This window comes from Oncorhynchus masou, chromosome 33, assembly GCF_036934945.1.
Source record: "Oncorhynchus masou masou isolate Uvic2021 chromosome 33, UVic_Omas_1.1, whole genome shotgun sequence".
Taxonomy (NCBI): domain Eukaryota; kingdom Metazoa; phylum Chordata; class Actinopteri; order Salmoniformes; family Salmonidae; genus Oncorhynchus; species Oncorhynchus masou.
Window position 1 is genome coordinate 6,706,918 of NC_088244.1, and position 22,090 is coordinate 6,729,007.

Consider the following 22,090-nt stretch of genomic DNA (forward strand, 5'->3'; position numbering starts at 1 on the left):
TGCTCCAGACCAGGCCTCATGTCAGGCCACCATTGGCCAATCCACTGGGGTCGCTAGGCAACGGCTTAGCGTGTAAAAGCGGTTGCCGTGGCGACAGAAGGGCATTACAATTTATACATTTTTTTGTCCAATGTTGAAGTGCCTGGTTGATGTTCGCTCATAATCATTGAGGTGGTGATGTTTACAAAAGAGATGGGGAGATGAGCCAACAGAGATGGCTTAGTAATGAGAAAGACTGGGGGGAAAGAGGACTGACTAACGTGGTTTAAAACCCTCCAACATTTAAAAAATACTGTAGTATACTATGGTACAAAAACTAGACTATTCACTGTAGTGTTTTTGGGGACTTTACTGTAGTATTCACTGTAGTGTTTTTGGGGACTTTACTGTAGTATTCACTGTAGTGTTTTTGCAGACTTTACTGTAGTATTCACTGTAGTGTTTTTGCAGACTTTACTGTAGTATTCACTGTAGTGTTTTTGCAGACTTTACTGTAGTATTCACTGTAGTGTTTTTGCAGACTTTACTGTAGTATTCACTGTAGTGTTTTTGCAGACTTTACTGTAGTATTCACTGTAGTGTTTTTGCAGACTTTACTGTAGTATTCACTGTAGTGTTTTTGTGGACTAAAGACCTCACTGTGTTAAACCCTTTAACTCAGAGCATAGGCCATCCACTAAGGTTCTCCATGCCTGGATACAGCCCTTCGCCGTGGTATATTGGCCATATACCACAAACCGCTGAGGTGCCTTATTGCTATTAGAAACTGGCTAGCAACGTATTTACAGCAGGAAAAATATGTCATCCCAATCAGCATTCGGGGCTTGAACCACCCAGTTTATAATGTAGTATTTGCAGACTTCAGTATACTGCAGTATTTCCTGTAGTGTTTTTATGGATATTACTGTAGTATTTACTATATATATTTTTTGACATAGAAGTGGAGGGTTTCTCTTTTCAGGAAACCTACTGGAGAAACTCTCAAAGAGCTAATTTTCCAGAATCGGTATGTATGACTGGAGTCTGAACAGATAGTACAATGCTTCTGCTTTTTTACAAATAACCTGTAGGGAACACCATACTTGGCATGTAGGTTTCTCACCTCTGGGTGACACAAATTGCGACACGGGGGAAGGAAATGAGCAGGGTACATGCAAATGAAATGCTGTAGTATTTACTATACTTAAAAAAAGGGAAGTGTTTTTGTGGACATTACTGTAGTATTTACTGTAGTATTCTACAGGATACTACAACATTCTATAGTAAGTACTACACATGATTGAGGGATACAGTTTACTATAGAATTCTATAGTAAGTACTGTAGTATTTTATAGAAAACTGTAGTATTTTTTTCATGTGGGCTGCTTTAACAGGGAAACCTCACTAGCACTTTGTGACACCTGCCGATATAAAACAGGCTTTATAAATATACATTTTATTTGATTAAATGTCTGTTTGAAGTGAGAGGAATTGAAAAGCAATCCTTCTGCCTTGTAGTTGGACCTTTAACTTGTTAAGGGTTATCGCTGGGAGGCGTGTAGCACTATAACACATGCCTGTCTTTTCTGGCTAGATGACTGACAGAGGTGAGAGCCTCACAAACATCTTGTGACTTCCCATTCCCAAGCCGTTTGGCTTCCAGGAAGTGGAGAGAGAGAGAGAGATTCTGGTTCCAAATCTGTTTGTGCTGTCCCACATGAAAACATACTATAGTATACTATGATACTGTAAATACTATAGTATTTACTGTACTGTTTTTTTTTTGCAGGCTTTACTGTAGTATTCGCTGTAGTTTTTTGCGGACCAAAGTCATTAACAACACTACAGTGAATACTGTAGTATTTACAGGTAACTGTAGTATAAATACTGTAGTAATGAAAACTGTAGTATGCAGTGCCTTCAGAAAGTATTCACACCCCTTGACGTTTTTGCAGATGTTGTGTCACTGATCTACACACCCCATAATGTCAAACTTGAATTGCGTTTTTAGAAAAAAATGTTTTAATGAATTAGTAAACAAAAGCTGAAAAGCTGAAAAGTCTTAAGTCAATAAGTATTCAACCCCTTTGTTATGGCCTAAATAACTTCAGGATTAACAATTTGCTGAACAAGTCACATAATAAGTGGCATGGACTCACTCCGTGTGCAATAATGGTGTTTTTAAAATATATTATATTTTTTTACCCCTCTACCAATAGGTGCCCTTCTTTGCAAGGCATCGGAAAACCTCCCTGGTCTTTGTCGTTGAATCTGTACTTGAAATTCATGTGTTATATATATATATATATATATATATATATATATATATATATATATATATATATATATATATATATATATATATATATATATATATATATATATATATATATATATATATATATTACACTATATTGAATATCCCTTTGAGGATAGTGAAGTTATTATATAATACTTTGCAGGGCCGTGAAAAAAAGTTTCTCCCTTTCTAATTCTCTACTTTTGTATATTGTTTGATACTGAATGTTATCAGATCTTCAACCAAAAGATAAAGGGAACCTGAGGGAACAAATAACACAACAATGACATACTTATTTCATTTATTTTATGGACAAAGTTATCCAACATCCGATGCCCCTGTATGAAAAAGTAATGGCCCCCTTACACTCAATAGCTGGCTGTGACACCTTTAGCTGCAATGACTGCAACCAAACGCTTCCTGTAGTTGTTGATCAGTCTCTCACGTCGCTGTAGACAAATTGTGACCCTCTCTTGCATGCAGAACTGCTATAACTCAGCGACTTTTCTGGGTTTTCAAGCAAGACCTGCTCGTTTCAAATCGTGCCACAACATCTCAATTGGTATTAGGTCTGGACTTTGACTAGGCCATTCCAAAACTTTGATTTTTGTTGCTTTCTATCCATTTTCATGAAGACTTGATTGTGTGTTTTGTATCATTGTCTTGCTGCACTTCAGCTTCAGCTCACAGAAGGATGACCTGACATTCTCCTGTAGAATTCTCTGATACAGAGCAGAATTCATGGTTCCTTCTATTAAGGCAAGTCGTCCAGGTCCTGAGGCAGCAAAGCAACCCCAAACCATCACACTACCACCATGCTTGACCGTTCTTATGACGCTCTTACTATGGAATGCCGTGTTTGTTTTTCGCCAGACATAACGGGACCCATGTCTTCTAAAAAGTTATACTGTCCACAGAACATTCTTCCAAGAGTTTTGATAATCATCCAGGTGCTTCCAGGTGCTTTTTTGGCTAAATGTATTCAACTTTTTGGATGACATGTGAGAGACTGATCAACAACTACAGGACGCGTTTGGTCGCAGTCATTTCAGCTAAAGGTGGCACAACCAGTTATTGAGTGTAAGGGGGCCATTACTTTTTCCACACAGGGGACATTGGGTGTTTCTTAACTCCGTTTAATTAAATAAATCAACTTTTTTTGTTTTGTTGCTATTTGTAAACTCAGGATCCCTGGATTTAATACCAAATTTTGGTTGAAGATCTAATAACAGTCCGTTTCTATGCAAAAATAGGGAAAATCAGAAAGGGGGCCAAATTCTTTTTTTTACAGAACTGTATATGGTCTATACTTGGCATATAGGTTTATAACTTATGGGTGGCACAACTTGTGATATGGGGGAGGGGAATGGGTGGGGCATATGCTAATTAAATACTGTAGTATTTACTATAGTTTCAAAAAGTGTTGTGTTTTGCACACTGTAGTGTTTTTGCATATATTACTGTAGTATTTACTACAGTGCTTTTTTTGCTGATAATACTGTAGTATTTATTATAGTATTCTACAGTATACTACCACATACTATAGTAAGTACTACACGTGATTGAGGGATACTACAGTAGTGTAGTATTCTACAGTATAATACAGTTTAGTATAGAATTCTATAGTAAGTAGTGTAGTATTCTAGTCTTGAGTTGTCATAAGTTGGCAAGATGGCACAAACTGATCTGGGACCAGGCTAGAGAGAGAGAGAGGCAGCTCTATTGAAACCCATTGTCCTGCGTTTCTTCAGAAACAGCTGTAAAAAATAATAATAATTTTAAAAAAATCACCAACCTGCTGTGAGTAAAACAGACAAAAAACACCAGGGCTAGTCTGTTCTCCGGAGGGGGAACAACGTCGGGGCTAGTCTGTTCTCCGGAGGGGGAACAACGTCGGGGTTAGTCTGTTCTCCGGAGGGGGAACAACGTCGGGGTTAGTCTGTTCTCCGGAGGGGGAACAACGTCGGGGCTAGTCTGTTCTCCGGAGGGGGAACAACGTCGGGGCCAGTCTGTTCTCCGGAGGGGGAACAACGTCGGGGCTAGTCTGTTCTCCGGAGGGGGAACAACCTCGGGGCTAGTCTGTTCTCCGGAGGGGGAACAACGTCGGGGCTAGTCTGTTCTCCGGAGGGGGAACAACGTCGGGGCTAGTCTGTTCTCCGGAGGGGGAACAACCTCGGGGCTAGTCTGTTCTCCGGAGGGGGAACAACCTCGGGGCTAGTCTGTTCTCCGGAGGGGAACAACCTCGGGGCTAGTCTGTTCTCCGGAGGGGGAACAACGTCGGGGCTAGTCTGTTCTCCGGAGGGGAACAACGTCGGGGCCAGTCTGTTCTCCGGAGGGGAACAACCTCGGGGCTAGTCTGTTCTCCGGAGGGGGAACAACGTTGGGGCCAGTCTGTTCTCCGGAGGGGGAACAACCTCGGGGCTAGTCTGTTCTCCGGAGGGGGAACAACGTTGGGGCCAGTCTGTTCTCCGGAGGGGGAACAACGTCGGGGCTAGTCTGTTCTCCGGAGGGGGAACAACGTCGGGGCTAGTCTGTTCTCCGGAGGGGGAACAACGTCGGGGCTAGTCTGTTCTCTGGAGGGGGAACAACGTCGGGGCTAGTCTGTTCTCCGGAGGGGAACAACGTCGGGGCTAGTCTGTTCTCCGGAGGGGGAACAACGTCGGGGCTAGTCTGTTCTCCGGAGGGGGAACAACGTCGGGGCTAGTCTGTTCTCCGGAGGGGAACAACGTCGGGGCTAGTCTGTTCTCCGGAGGGGGAACAACGTCGGGGCTAGTCTGTTCTCCGGAGGGGGAACAACCTCGGGGCTAGTCTGTTCTCCGGAGGGGGAACAACGTCGGGGCTAGTCTGTTCTCCGGAGGGGGAACAACCTCGGGGCTAGTCTGTTCTCTGGAGGGGGAACAACCTCGGGGCTAGTCTGTTCTCCGGAGGGGGAACAACCTCGGGGCTAGTCTGTTCTCCGGAGGGGGAACAACCTCGGGGCTAGTCTGTTCTCCGGAGGGGGAACAACCTCGGGGCTCGTCTGTTCTCTGGAGGGGGAACAACGTCGGGGCTCGTCTGTTCTCTGGAGGGGGAACAACGTCGGGGCTAGTCTGTTCTCTGGAGGGGGAACAACCTCGGGGCTAGTCTGTTCTCTGGAGGGGGAACAACGTCGGGGCTAGTCTGTTCTCCGGAGGGGGAACAACCTCGGGGCTAGTCTGTTCTCCGGAGGGGGAACAACCTCGGGGTTAGTCTGTTCTCCGGAGGGGGAACAACCTCGGGGCTAGTCTGTTCTCCGGAGGGGGAACAACCTTGGGGCTAGTCTGTTCTCCGGAGGGGGAACAACCTCGGGGCTAGTCTGTTCTCCGGAGGGGGAACAACCTCGGGGCTAGTCTGTTCTCCGGAGGGGAACAACCTCGGGGCTAGTCTGTTCTCCGGAGGGGAACAACCTCGGGGCTAGTCTGTTCTCCGGAGGGGGAACAACCTCGGGGCTAGTCTGTTCTCCGGAGGGGGAACAACCTCGGGGCTAGTCTGTTCTCTGGAGGGGGAACAACGTCGGGGCTAGTCTGTTCTCCGGAGGGGGAACAACCTCGGGGCTAGTCTGTTCTCCGGAGGGGGAACAACTTCGGGGCTAGTCTGTTCTCCGGAGGGGGAACAACCTCGGGGCTAGTCTGTTCTCCGGAGGGGGAACAACTTCGGGGCTAGTCTGTTCTCCGGAGGGGGAACAACGTCGGGGCTAGTCTGTTCTCTGGAGGGGGAACAACCTCGGGGCTAGTCTGTTCTCCGGAGGGGGAACAACGTCGGGGCTAGTCTGTTCTCCGGAGGGGGAACAACCTCGGGGCCAGTCTGTTCTCCGGAGGGGGGGGGGGGGGATGAAATTAGTTAACCATGGCTCATTGGTCAATGGGGAAATGAATGGGGTCTTAGGAGGGTTGTTGGATAAATGCTGAAAATTAAGTCTGAGGTTAACATAGGCTTAGGAGATCTGATATGTTTTCTTCTATGTGACACTATTAGTCAGTTAACATGACCTTTATGAATTATGAAGGCGTCATGTTTTGTTCTATGAACTAAACTCAGCAAAAAAAAAGAAACGTCCTCTCACTGTCAACTGCGTTTATTTTCAGCAAACAAAATGTGTAAATATTTGTATGAATATAACAAGATTCAACAACTGAAAAATCAAAAGTACAGTCAGTATCTGGTGAGGCAACCAGCTGCATTAAGTACTGCAGTGCACCTCTCCCTCATGGACTGAACCAGCTTTGCCAGTTCTTGTGTGAGATGTTACCCCACACTTATCCACCAAGGCACCTGCAAGTTCCTGGACATTTCTGGGGGGAATGGCTCTAGCCCTCACCCTCTGATCCAACAGGTCCCAGACGTGCTCAATGGGATTGAGATCCGGGCTCTTTGCTGGCCATTGCAGAACACTGACATTCCTGTTTTGCAGGAAATCACGCACAGAACTAGCAGTATAGCTGGTGACATTGTCATGCTGGAGGGTCATGTCAGGATGAGCCTGCAGGAAGGGTACCACATGAGGGAGGAGGATGTCTTCCCTGTAACGCACAGCATTGAGATTTCCTGCAATGACAACAATCTCAGTCCGATGATGCTGTGACACACCGCCCCAGACCATGAGGGACCCTCCACCTCCGATGCCGCTCCAGAGTACAGGCCTCGGTGTAACGCTTATTCCTTCGACGATAAACACAAATCTGACCATCACCCCTGGTGAGACAAAACCGCGACTCGTCAGTGAAGAGCACTTTTTGCCAGTCCGGTCGGGTCCAGCGACGGTGGGTTTGTGCCCATAGGCAACGTTGTTGCCAGTAATGTCTGGTGAGGACCTGCCTTACACCAGGCCTTCAAGCCCTCAGTCCAGACTCTCTCAGCCTATTGAGGACATTCTGAGCACTGATGGAGGGATTGTGCGTTTTTGGTGTAACTCGGGCAGTTGTTGTTGCCATCCTGTACCTTTCCCACAGGTGTGATGTTCGGATGTACCGATCCTGTGCAGGTGTCGTGCCACTGCGATGATGATCAGCTGTCCGTTCTGTCTCCCTGTAGCGCTGCCTTAAGGGTCTCACAGTACGGACATTGCAATTTATTACCCTGGCCTGCCGTCCTCATGCCTCCTTGCAGCATGCCTAAGGCACGTTCAGGGACCCTGGGCATCTTTCTTTTGGTGTTTTTCAGAGTCAGTAGAAATACCTCTTTAGTGTCCTAGGTTTTCATAACTGTGACCTTAATTGCCTACCGTCTGTCAGCTGTTAGTGTCTTAACGGCCGTTCCACAATTGCATGTTCATTAATAGTTTATGGTGAACCAGTGTTTAAACCCTATACAATGAAGATCTGTGAAGTTATTTAGATTTTTACGAATTATCTTTGAAAGACAGGGGCCTGGAAAAGGGCTGTTTCTTTTTTTTTGCTGAGTTTATTAGTCAGTTAACATGACCTTTATGAATTATGAAGCCGTCGTGTGCTTCAAAACTCACAAAAAGTGACTTTAGCTGATGAAGAATATCTCATAGAACAAAATGTTTAAGATCTCCTAAGCCTGTGTTTACCTCGGACATTATTTTTTGTCATTTGGTATCTATAAAACCCTATTCATTTCCACATAGGCTTTGACCAACGAGCTATGGCGAAGTGAACCCCTGTTGGCGCCTCTCTATTAAGTCATGTTTTTGATGGCCTTTCTTGAGACCATGAGCCAACTACACTCTCATTCTGATAAAGGCTGTTGACGTTTTCAATCAATAAGACCGGAAAAGATTACCAGCTTAAAGAAAGCTATCACTCAACTTTTTTTTCCTAGAACCTCACACTGTGATAACCCTATAACGCTGCAGAGTATCTGAGCTGGGTAGCCTAGTGGTTCAAGCGGTGGGCTAGTAACCGGAAGGTTGCAAGTTCAAATCCCCGAGTTGACAAGGTACACATCTGTTGTTCCGCCCCTGAACAGGCAGTTAACCCACTGTTCCTAGGCCATCATTGAAAATAAGAATTTGTTCTTAACTGACTTGCCGAGTTAAATAAAATTAAGATCAGTCCACAGTAGATTCAAGTTCACTCACTGCAGTACTCCATCAATAGTGGAAATCACTGTGGTTTGTGTCCCAAATGGCATCCCATTCCCTACAACAGTAGTGCACTATTTAGGCAATGGGCTGTAGACTAGCACTGATCTGACTGCATGGGATGGGGGACCTATTTTTAACAAGGGCACCATAGATCTGTGTTCACAAAGTTCTGTACTTTATAGAGAATAGGCTGCCATTTGGGATTAACTCATACTAGATGCACAGTTACTATCAGCCACTAGAACTAATGAATCAATAGAATCAATAACATAATCAATAGCTGTGATGTGACAGATGATCATGAATACAGTAGTTGATGCAGATCTTATTTACTCATTAGATATTTGTTTTGCTGTTATCTACTGATTTGTCTATCAGCTGTTGGCGTAAGCTGTTGTCAGCTGTTGTTGTCGTCAGTTGTTGTTGTTGTCGTCAGCGGTTACCGTCAGCGGTTGGAGTAAGTGGTTGTAAGGGCATTATGACGGAACACTCGGTTGCTTGTGATAAGCCACTGCACTTATTAACCTCTGTATCTTACTTTACCTTGAGTAGGAAAACAGTATAGAACCCTGCAGATAAAAACATCACAAATAGAAATTATGTGACTGTCATTCTGCATTCTACACGTAGGAGAAGTTTGTTTACTCCATTGCTGTCATAGTCAAGCCAAACATCACAATGAGTGACAAGGAGTTGTAATAATAGCACAAACAGACTGGCACTCAGGCTAGATATCTCTCTGTCGGAGTGTTCCACTATGTGGTGTCCTGCTTAATGGAACGTGTTCCTGGACATTCTCTCCAACACGAGACGGAACACGGGACTCCAGATGGGAACTCTGTGGGAGACTGAGTGGGAGGAGACCGAGATGGAGGATGTCACAGATGTCACACATCATGTTTGAAGACTGCTGCTGTACTCTCTCGCTCTCTCTCTCTCTCTCTCACTCTCCCTCTCTCTAATAGAGGTTGGTCTCTCTCTTTTTTTCTCTCAAAAAGCTGATTGATTTACTGATTGATTGAAACCTGGACAAAGGCACTACTCACTCAACAGCCCACCCACCTTTAAATGGGACAGGTAGATGAGTAATGAAATGATCCGTTGACGACAAAGAACATAATATAAAATCATCATTAAAGTCATCAATAGTCTTGATACAGACTAATACAGATGTTTCTCCTCTCCCTCTCTTTCTCCTACCCACTCTCTCCTTCCCCCTCTCTCCCCTTCTTCTCTTTCTCTGTCCTCTCTCCTTCTCTCCCCCCCCTGCCTTCCCCACCCATTCCACCTCTCCCACCCCTTCCCCCTCTCCCACTCCTTCCCCCTACCCTCTCTCCTTCCCCCTACCCCCACTCCTTCCCCCTACCCTCTCTCCTTCCCCCTACCCCCACTCCTTCTCCCCCCCTCTCTCCTTCTCCCTCTCTCCTTCTCCCTCTCTTTCTCTGTCCTCTCTCCTTCTCTCCCCCTGCCTTCCCCACCCATTCCCCCTCTCCCACCCATTCCCCCTCTCCCACTCCTTCCCCCTACCCCCACTCCTTCCCCCTACCCCCACTCCTTCTCCCCCCCTCTCCCTCTCCCTCCCTCCAGGTATCACAGAGACTATAGCCCAGCTAGGCTCTGGTTGGCTAGCGGATAAGAACCCGTTCCATAAGTACCACTACCACAAGGCCTACCTGATCCTGTGTGGAGTGGTCAACCTGTTTGCCCCGCTGGCTAACACCTACATCCTGCTCATGGTTTATGCTGTCTTCTTTGCCATCTTCTGTGGCGGTTACATGGCACTGCTACTGCCTGTCCTGGTAAGGAAACCACACACACACACACACGCACGCCTAATCATACAATATATCAATATCAGTGTTTGGGTCCATGTTCTGCGGGAGCTACATGGTACTGCCCGTCCTGGTAAGAAACCAGTCCGTCAGGGTTGGTGTCGATTTGAAGAACTTAAACTTTAAAAAATTGCATATTTTCTATGACTTCTCACTGGGTAATTATTTTTTATTTTTTATTTCACCTTTATTTAACCAGGTAGGCTAGTTGAGAACAAGTTCTCATTTACAACTGCGACCTGGCCAAGATAAAGCATAGCAGTGTGAACAGACAACACAGAGTTACACATGGAGTAAACAATAAACAAGTCAATAACACAGTAGACAAAAAAAAGGGGGAGTCTATATACAATGTGTGCAAAAGGCATGAGGAGGTAGGCGAATAATTACAATATTGCAGATTAACACTGGAGTGATAAATGATCAGATGATCATGTACAGGTAGAGATATTGGTGTGCAAAAGAGCAGAAAAGTAAATAAATAAAAACTGTGGGGATGAGGTAGGTGAAAATGGGTGGGCTATTTACATTCAAGGTCAGAACCATCCAGTGTGGTGATGCTAGTCGGGCATGCGGGTGCAGGCAGCGATCGGTTGAAAAGCATGCATTTGGTTTTACTAGCGTTTAAGAGCAGTTGGAGGCCACGGAAGGAGTGTTGTATGGCATTGAAGCTCGTTTGGAGGTTAGATAGCACAGTGTCCAATGACGGGCCGAAAGTATATAGAATGGTGTCGTCTGCGTAGAGGTGGATCAGGGAATCGCCCGCAGCAAGAGCAACATCATTGATATATACAGAGAAAAGAGTCGGCCCGAGAATTGAACCCTGTGGCACCCCCATAGAGACTGCCAGAGGACCGGACAGCATGCCCTCCGATTTGACACACTGAACTCTGTCTGCAAAGTAATTGGTGAACCAGGCAAGGCAGTCATCCGAAAAACCGAGGCTACTGAGTCTGCCGATAAGAATATGGTGATTGACAGAGTCGAAAGCCTTGGCAAGGTCGATGAAGACGGCTGCACAGTACTGTCTTTTATCGATGGCAGTTATGATGTCGTTTAGTACCTTGAGTGTAGCTGAGGTGCACCCGTGACCGGCTCGGAAACCAGATCGCATAGCGGAGAAGGTACGGTGGGATTCGAGATGGTCAGTGACCTGTTTGTTGACTTGGCTTTCAAAGACCTTAGATAGGCAAGGCAGAATGGATATAGGTCTGTAACAGTTTGGGTCCAGGGTGTCTCCCCCTTTGAAGAGGGGGATGACTGCGACAGCTTTCCAATCCTTGGGGATCTCAGACGATATGAAAGAGAGGTTGAACAGGCTGGTAATAGGGGTTGCGACAATGGCGGCGGATAGTTTCAGAAATAGAGGGTCCAGATTGTCAAGCCCAGCTGATTTATACGGGTCCAGGTTTTGCAGCTCTTTCAGAACATCTGCTATCTGGATTTGGGTAAAGGAGAACCTGGAGAGGCTTGGGCGAGGAGCTGCGGGGGGGCCGGAGCTGTTGGCCGAGGTTGGAGTAGCCAGGCGGAAGGCATGGCCAGCCGTTGAGAAATGCTTGTTGAAGTTTTCAATAATCATGGATTTGTCGGTGGTGACCGTGTTCCCTAGCCTCAGTGCAGTGGGCAGCTGGGAGGAGGTGCTCTTGTTCTCCATGGACTTCACAGTGTCCCAGAACTTTTTGGAGTTGGAGCTACAGGATGCAAACTTCTGCCTGAAGAAGCTAGCCTTAGCTTTCCTGACTGACTGCATGTATTGGTTCCTGACTTCCCTGAACAGTTGCATATCGCGGGGACTGTTCGATGCTATTGCAGTCCGCCACAGGATGTTTTTGTGCTGGTCGAGGGCAGTCAGGTCTGGAGTGAACCAAGGGCTGTATCTGTTCTTAGTTCTGCATTTTTTGAACGGAGCATGCTTATCTAAAATGGTGAAGAAGTTACTCTTAAAGATTGACCAGGCAATCCTCAACTGACGGGATGAGGTCAATGTCCTTCCAGGGTACCCGGGCCAGGTCGATTAGAAAGGCCTGCTCACAGAAGTGTTAGATTATATAATTTAAGAAAATAACTTGCACACTGCTGTGAACTTACTTACGCAGTCTCAGCTGAGAGACAATTCAAGGTCAATACTTAATGATCTAATGTAATGTAATGTCATGAATATATTGTTTCCTGGAGGAGGGAAATGAGGTACAAATAGAAGATTTGCTGGAAGCCCCGCCTTCCACAGGTGTGAAGCTCGGATTCATTCCCTCAATTTAATACCACTTCACTGAGCCCGGGAACTGTCGGTGCGGGGCCAAACACAAACATTGTGTTTTACCTTGTTTCAGAGAACGTTAAGAGACAACGTTCTTCCTTCGAGGGAATTTTACATTTTATACTGGACCATGACTTCAGTGTGCATAAATTAGAATAATTTGCTGATGTCAAACTTTATATGAAAACATGATACATATTTTAAAAGCTGAGAAACAGCTCTTTCAAATGATATGACATACAATCAAATTGTAATCAGTCAAGAAAAAAAAAAACTGTGAAAATGTGTAACTTAAACGAAAATCAATGTTTTTCTCCCAAACAACTTGCCATTTACAAAACTTTCTCATGACAATAGAGAAAAACTTGTAACATATCGAGTCTTCTTTATTTTGTACGAATTGATCATCTGAAATCAGAATATAAATAGGTTTTACTGTGAATGAGTTACAGATGTTTTAGTGCCCGGTGGTATTTGTCAGGAATCCTATGTAATGTTCTGTGATCAAACAGATATCTAAACATATTACAAATAGCATTGAGTCTTACATATAAGGAAAGACATAACAAAGTGATATAATATTCATTAAAACAAGAACTTTATTGAAAGAATAATCTTAGGGGATTACATTGTCTCATTCAAACCAGAAATTGAAGACACATTTAAATCGCTATCATAATCATAAAATTATACAACATTCATTTCAGGGCTACTTTCATCAAAATCGAACTGGAATTACAAAATATGAAACAAAGAAAGGCATATAACAACAATTATTAGCTTTTACAACTTCAATGTCTACATTCAGCTAGCATATAGTCAATTACACAAAAGGAGTCAGAATGGGAACAATTCCAAAAGCACAACATTATTTTTTACAAGTCCTTTACATCCCCAAGGACATTAGAGCATGAAACATAAAGGGAAAACATGCAGGAAAAGGAAACGTGTGTAGCAGTATAGCTTCCGCCCCTCTCCTCGCCTCGAACCAGGGATCCTCTGCACAAAACAACAACTGACACCCACAAAGCATCATTACCCCATCTCGCCACAAAAGCCACGGCCCTTGCAGAGCAAGGGGAACAACTACTTCAAGGTCTCAGAGCGAGTGAAGTCACTGATTGAAATGCTATTAGCGCGCACCACCGCTAACTAGCTAGCCATTTCACATCGGTTACACATGCAAGAGGCAAAATTACTAGTGAACATCTGCGCTACATCTGAGTCCCTTTACTCGTTCTAATTTCTCTGTCACAAGATGGATACCTGTCATTAACATCAATACCTCCTAACTGACGGTGAGGTTCTCTGAATGTAATCTGTTTCTAATCAGTTTTCTGATTTTCCTTGCCAGGTGGTGTGTGATTACACTGCCAAAAGTAACGGTTGACAACTGCAATGTCAACACAGTGGGATTAAAATTATTATTGTTTCTTTTTAAATTCACCACTTCTGGGTCTTCTGCAAAACATTGTAGGAGTTGATCATCTGGATCAGACTTGTCAACCCCACCCATCTGTCTATTGTAATTGTGGATTCCAGCAGACTGGTGGACCATTTCCCTATTCCGGACACCATCTTGTTGGACTAGCCTTGTTACTGGAGTGGAATCATTTGCATTGTGAAAATTGGAATGGCAAGCAACAGTACGTGTCTCTCCACTGAATGGCCGATACATTGCCCACTATCCTACACCAACACATATCTCCACCACTCGGTTTGACGCTCCCACTTTTTAAAGTACTTAAATGCATCAGGCAACGGTTTCCAGTTTACCGTACAAGTCCCAAATGCATTGGACCCCTGATCTCTGACTACTTACGATGCATAAAATTTGTTCAACCAAACTTTTTAACCTTGGTTTTCATATGTCTAATTCCTCAACCACACGACCATCCCGACTGCTGGTGTAAACCTTGACTTCTAAGTGTAGCCTGTGTCAGATGAAGCAAAACATCATTTTAATCCCCACCGAGTTGTCTTCCGTTTCATATACTGCTTGAATCCTGATTGCCCCTTTGGATTTGACCATGTGTTCATCAATGGCTATGTGTTGGTTTGGCTGATACAGCTTTTTACAAGTCTGTTATCAGGTGGTGTAGTAAGTACTGCCGTTTTCAAACCCTATCTGTATTATCCTCAGTGGCAGGATCCACAACGTGTAAAGCAGCCAACAGAGCTTTGAAGTGATGAAGCAACATGAAAGATCTAGCCCAAGAACCCCGAGAAGACTTTGTACCCCAGTATCAATGAAGGTCAGGCAGTTCGGTAAATCCTGTGTAAATGAGTAGTCCAAGAAACAGGTCGAATTCTGTAGGTGTAACCTCTAGCCACGCTCAGAGGGAATCGCCATAGGACGGGCACTCCAAAACAATATCCCAACCCAGACTATTTGTGAACACACAAACCTCTCCCTCCAATGCCTGCGTGACAAACAAGAAGAAGTCTATCTCCCTTAATGTTGTGACTAGGGGGCAGTATTTTCATTTTTGGAAAAAAAACGTTCCCGTAGTAAACGGGATATTTCGTCAGGACAAGATGCTAGAATATGCATATAATTGACAGCTTAGGATAGAAAACACTCTAAAGTTTCCAAAACTGTAAAAATATTGTCTGTGAGTATAACAGAACTGATGTTGCATGCGAAAGCCTGAGAAAAATCCAATCCGGAAGTGTCTCATGTTTTGAAAGCGCTGAGTTCCTATGCGTCCCTAATGAGGAGTGAATGGGCTATCAACCAGATTACTCTTTCTCCGTATTCCCGAAGGTGCTACAGCATTGTGATGTAGTTTTACGCATTTATGTTGAAGAATACCCGTAAGCGGCTACATTGCGCAAGTGGTCACCTGATGCTCCCAGAGAGATTCTCGCGTAAAATACAGAGGTAGCCATTACTCCAATCAGTCCTACTGAAAAATGAATTGTCCCGATGGATATATTATCGAATAGATGTTTGAACAACACCTTGAGGATTGATTATTAACAACGTTTGCCATGTTTCTGTCGATATTATGGAGCTAATTTGGAATATTTTTCTCAGTTTTCGTGACTGCAATTTCCGGGCGACTTCTCAGCCAAACTTGAAGAACAAACAGAGCTATTTCGCCTACAAAAATAATATTTTTGGAAAAAAGCAACATTTGCTATCTAACTGGGAGTCTCGTGAGTGAAAACATCCAAAGCTTATCAAAGGTAAACAATTTAATTTGATTGCTTTTCAGATTTCCGTGAACAAGTTACCTGCTGCTAGCTGGACAAAATGCTATACTAGGCTATCGATAAACTTACACAAATACTTGTCTAGCAGAAAGACTTAGATTCAAGGCGAGAGATATCTAAGTACACAGTACCAGTCAAGAGTTTGGACACACCTACTCATTCCAAGGGTTTTCTTTATTTTTACTATTTTCTACATTGTAGAATAATAGTGAAGACATCAAAACTATGAAATAACTCATATGGAATCATGTAGTAACCAAAAAAGTGTTAAACAATCAAAATAGATTTTAGATTCTTCAAAGTAGCCACCCTTTGCTGGATGACAGCACACTCTTGGTATTTTCTCAACCAGCTTCATGAGGAATTCTTTAAAACTTTAAAACTCCAGGTAAAAATATACTTATATCTTAATCTGACTTTGGTACAGTTCATGTTGCTCTTCACATTACTGTACATGTTTATTTGTCACAGGATACAGAAGGGGTAAACGGTACTGTGAAATGGTTACTTCCAAAGTAGCAATATCAAAAACAGAAAGTGTCCAGATAAAAATTATAATTATTAGACGATGCTTACCTTACACACTTGTCTAAATTGAAGGGCCATGTGAAGGAAATGCTATAACCACCCCACAGCCACATCTAGCTAAGTAGATGGGTCACTATTGTCTAGGCATGTACACACATCTGGGAAAATACAATAGATGGTCTTAATCACCCCCAGACACACCTGGCTAACTCGCAAAGTGGAGTCTTTTGTTTTCATATGTAGCTAGCTAGATATCTAAACAATGAACTGGCATAATCCCAACTCATACTACTACCAATACAAACATTGTCATAGCTGTAGTATGAATCTCCAGGTAGCTAAAAAGCTAACCAACTAGGTCTAATGTTAGCTAGCTAACATTAGGCTATAACTAGCAATTCAAATGGATTTCTGATTCTAATAATATTGCTTCACAGATTGTACACGTAACGTTTGCTAGCAAGCCAGCAAGCTAAAGTTTGCTAGCTAGTGAACGTTATACTTTAGCTTGCAATGAAAATTACTTTCTGACAAAAATTTTAACGTATAATATCTGAAAACTAGACTGTTACCGGTATACATGGATGAATGCTTCACGGCAGACTGGGACCATTTAACTCCATTTGGCTTTGGCCAACGTTGTGTCAAGTCACTCCAGTTCACACTGACCGTGGAATGTGCAGAAAGTAGCCCGCCACTTTTTCCAACTGATCTGTTGATACCGCCTGCTAAATTCAGGGCATCAATGTTGTTGAGAAAAGTAGCAAAACTTGTGGTTCTCGATGCAGCTCACGTTATAGACAGAAGCATGCTACATGACAGACCAATCCAAACTCATCTCCCGGCATATCCAGCCTATCCATTATCACAGCCAATCATGGCTAGCTGGAAGGTTCCTGTCTTTCTTTCATGGCTAAATCAACTAGGCTCGTAATTGAACAATGTAATAAGTATTTACGGATGGAATACACATTTGTTATGAAAGTTCACATGTTCCAGAAGGCATTTCTGCCAAAAAAAACCCCACATTTTGATAAAACATTTATTTTACATTCAAGTGCCTCTCCTGTGAAGTAGTGACTTACGACATGCACCTAGTTTCCTGAAATGAGTCACATTTGAGAAAACATATAATTGCATATCTGATAGTCCATAACTGAAATATTAGGACCAATTTATGCCTTTAAGTAGCAAACCAGCTAGACCAGGAACATTTAGTTACCAAGCTTACCACCACAATGTCATTATTTATAAGCTATTATCATAAGGTTTAGCTAGTAAAATATAGCCATCCAATTTTCCTTCACAGCACCCCTCTCTATTTTGGCTGGCTAGCCAAGGACAAAATATAACCATTAGCCAGTCACTTTTTTTTAGATCTAATATCTAATGACAAATACATTTTATTTTGTACAGTTATCAAAGAAAACTGTAACATCAAAAAGACAAGACGAGTTAAATGAAGTAGGCTACCTTGCTCCGTCTTGGGTGACTGACTTGACCAACACAGGCTAACTAGCCATCCTAGTTAGCAAGCAATCTTGCTAGATAGCTAACAATATATTTCAGAGTCAAAGCTTTTCATGTACTTTAAAAAATATCGATGTCATTGATCAGATTATATGAATTTTTACTTTAGAAATGGTCAACTCACTTTCAAACTGATTCTACTTTTCAAGTTTACTCAGTGTGATAGCTAGTTAGGTCACCAGGCGTCAAAATTTCGTTTCACAGAGGCATCTTGTCTTTCAGAACAAATACTCCAAGATGTAAATAGTATCATTACCAACATAAATATTTATTATACAGTTTATTTACCTTATTGTTGTCCAAATCTGAATGATGGCCTTGCCACATTTTGTCACAACCTGTCAGATTGAGAAAGGGAGAGGTGCCTCCCTCAGTCAGCCGTATCAAATGAGCCATTTTCGTGTTGAGTTTTTCCTTTTGAGAAAGAGCCTAATTCCTGCCCTTAACTCATAAACCAATCAAATATTATTAATGCAGATATCGTAACCTATCAAAAGGAGATTTTGTGAGAAAAAAAGTAATTTTTATCACAGATATATTGACGTGACAACCATCAGAAACATATTTCCTATTCTTTTATGGACGGCTGGAAAGGGTTAAAGTCGGGTTCACAGAAGATTAAGAAAACTTTCCATTAAAACAGCAAGAACACATTAGTAATGTTCAAAGAACGTTCTAAGAATGTTATTTTAAAACAAAAATTCCGTTCTCAGCGTCAACAAAGCTCTCTCTTTCCTCCATCTTGTTAAACAACAAGAACATATTAGTAATGTTCAAAGAACATTGTAAGAATGTTATTTTAAAACATAAATTCCATTCTCAGCGTCAACAAAGCTCTCTCTTTCCTCCATCTTGTTAAGTGTGTTCAGGTGTGTTGGCGATGCCCACTAATTGGCCACACCTGATCTTAATGAGTGCTTGTTTCCTTTTAAATGGGGTCTGTTTGAGAATACTAAAATGAACAGCTTTGTTTGAGTTAAAAGAAACGTGGTCTCCTAGCTTCATCCTGTTAGCGTGGTGGACTAATTCCATGGATAAAGAACAGAACATCATAGGTTCAAATCTCACTGATGTCAAAATAAATGTGTTTGCATTATTAATGCCCAAGTGAGGTCAATTCCATGTGGCCTGTGCTTGGAGTCCAAAAGAGTTAACCCAAACTAGCAGTGTTATTAAAAGTCTTATTGAAACATGTTCTCAGAACGTTATTTAATTACCTTCAAATAACCTAGAATTTCCATTCTCAGAACGTTAATAAAACATTCAGGGAACCATAGTAAAATGTTCTCAGAACCTCCCTGCAATTTAAAAATGTACGTTCCTAGAACTGGCTAAATTTTCACATTCGTTCTAAGAACGTTTGAAAAACGTTCAGTTTTACAGATCAGGAAACTTATGGCTTCATTCCCAGAACCAATGGAACCAAGTGTGCCTGCTGGGAACCATGTTACGTTTGGCATTGATATCTTAAAAATAAGCACACTATTAACCATTCACTTTTTGGACTATGTAACGCTAATGCTTAAAATAATCATCAAAAATCTTCTTCTCATGGACTAAAAGTCAGATTCAAGCCAAATGTGGTATTTGGACTCATCATAATAGTCCCTAAAGAGTTTGATAAAATAACATTGATGCTTTCGAAGAAGACCACACTATACCTGTAGATACTAATGAGCACATACATGAGCACAAAAATGCCCAAAAATACTTAAAATACCTTCTTCTCATTAACCATAGGACCAAATGACAACAAATGTGGAAAGATATCAAAGATACCAAATGTGGAAAGACACCAAAGATACCATTGTACATGTCTCAACGTACTTTGAAAAAAAGCTAAGGGGTTGTTTAAAAGATGTCCGAGTTAAAAAGAAGAAGAAGGATATTACATGTCCATTTAAACCACTGTAAATCCACTCCACAGTGGCTTATCAACTTGACATTTGTCGTCGCTATCATCGATGTCCCAAATATGACCCACACTGCATTTCGTAAAAGATATCTCCAAAAAACAAGGAAACTATTAACAACGTTCATGTAACGCTCAAAATCATCTACAATCATCTCCTCCTCGTCAACCATGTGTCAGATTCACTCCCAAGTTTAGCATTTAGACTCTAATGGGAAAAATGGTCGCTGCATTTAAAAAAAATGGCCGTTATTGTACATTTTAGATGCACGTTAGCACATGTGCTAATGCTAAAAAATACTTTCAAAATGTTGTTCTCATGAACTATAAAGCAGATGGATTCCAGATGTGTTATATAGACTCAATGGATTAGCCTCTAATGAATTTGAGAATGATTAGTCGCTGCACTCAAAGTCAGCCAAACTACACCACTTGGCGTCACCATAACACACCAGGGCAATGAGAACTGAACCCATGGACCTGGGGCCATGAAATTTGGTTGTGTGGATTTAGAATTTACAGTATTCATACCTCTGAGTCAATACATGTTAGAATCACTTTTTGGTGATTGGTAAGTCTCCAAGAGCTTTGCACACCTGGATTGTAACAATATTTTTTAAATGTTCAAGCTCTGCCAACTTGATTGTTGATCATTGCTAGACAGCCATTTTCAAGTCTTGCCATAGATTGTCAAGCTGATTTAAGTCACAATTGTAACTAGGCCACTCAGTAACACTATTATTGCATACAGAGTGAGTCCATGCCACTTATTATGTCACTTGTTTTTACCATTTTCTACCTGCTGAACTTATTTAGGCCATAACAAAGGGGCTGAATACCTATTGACTTAAGACATTTCAGCTTTTCATTAAAAAAAATATATTTAAAAAAATGTCTACAAAAATAATTCCACTTTGACATTATAGGGTATTGTGTGTAGACCAGTGAGACACAATTTCAAATGAATCCATTTTAAATTCTGGCTGTAACACAACAAAATGTGGATGACGTCAAGGAGTGTGAATACTTTCTGAAGGCACTGTACTAAACCTGGGTTTGTGTTCCTACTTAGATAGTTTGGTAACAAAACACTAGTTTGTTTTTGACTGGTGTGTGATGTTTCTTTGTTAATTCTTTCCTCAGGTGGATCTGGTAGGACAAGAGAAACTCAACAACTCCATGGGATTTTCTATGTTCTTCGTAGGCCTTGGCTGTCTGACAGGACCTCCTCTCGCAGGTGAGGGAGTGTTACACACAGGAAAGACAGGTGTGCACGTGACAATAAAAACGTGGAACTTGAAACACACGCATTGCATGCATGCACGCACACACACACACACACACACACACACACACACACACACACACACACACACACACACACACACACACACACACACACACACACACACACACACACACACACACACACACACACACACACACACAATGACAGATGAGTGATTTATCTTTTAACTCACTCGTAGGTATGTGTGTGCGTGTGTGTGTGTGTGACCACAGCTGTTCTTAGCTAACTGAAGTTTGAGTAGGTTAGCTAACATGTGTGTTCATGTTTCGAAAACAGAAAAAGCCAGTTGAAAATCATCCTATAGTTAGCCGTTTGTGGGTTGATTGACAGAAATGCATAGCGATGCATTTCATCAGCCCTTCTAGGCAAGCTAAGCCATAGAAAAACATTGTCGGGCCTCCCGAGTGGCACAGTGGTCTAAGGCACTGCATCGCAGTTGCTAGCTGTGTCACTAGAAATCCTGGTTCGAGTCCAGGTTCTGTTGCATCCGGCCACGACCGGGAGACCCATGAGGGCGGCCCAGCGTTGTCTGGGTTAAGGGAGTGTTTGGCCGGCAGGGATGTCTTTGTCCCATCGCGCTCTAGCAACTCCTGTGGCGGACTGGATGCATACACGGGTGTCATGTTTACTCCGACACATTGGTGTTGTTGTCTCCCGGGTTAAGCAGGGATTGTGGCTTGGTTGGGTCGTGTTTCAGAGGACGCATGTCTCTCCATATGGGTAGTTACAAGACTGTAACTACAAATTGGGGAGAATTAGGGGTAAAAAAATATTTTTTTTAAAGTTGTGTTCATTTCATTTTTCACACATGAAAAAATACTATATAGCTTAGCTAAGCTAAAACACTGTAGTGTTTTTGCAGACTAAAGTCATATTTACTGTAGTAAGCAATAAGACCCAAGGGGGTGTGGTATATGGCCAATATACCACATCTAAGGACTGTTCTTATGCACGACGCAACACAGAGTGCCTGGACCCAGCCCTTAGCCGTGCTATATTGTGCATATACCACACCCCCTCTTAGAAATTAGGAAGACTGGGGGGAAAGAAGACTGACGAACATGGTTTAAAATCCTCCCACATTAAAAAAGAAGACCCAGACCCAGAGAAGACCCCTGCAGTATATTTTCATGTGGGTTGTAGGCCAGCTAAGCATTA

General features: G+C 42.7%; 1 protein-coding gene and 1 non-coding gene across 2 annotated transcripts in view; one reads left to right on the top strand and one right to left on the bottom strand.

The window, feature by feature from the left end:
* LOC135527742 (monocarboxylate transporter 5-like) overlaps positions 1 to 22,090 on the top strand; it is a 60,255-nt gene that overhangs the window by 31,319 nt on the left and 6,846 nt on the right. Inside the window, exons 8-9 of the mRNA XM_064956273.1 lie at positions 9,933 to 10,144; positions 20,767 to 20,860. Coding sequence (XP_064812345.1) covers positions 9,933 to 10,144; positions 20,767 to 20,860 — 306 coding nt within the window. The remainder of the gene's footprint in view (positions 1 to 9,932; positions 10,145 to 20,766; positions 20,861 to 22,090) is intronic.
* LOC135528582 (U7 small nuclear RNA) lies at positions 944 to 998 on the bottom strand. The gene has a single exon (XR_010453565.1). It is a non-coding gene; the product is annotated as a U7 small nuclear RNA (small nuclear RNA).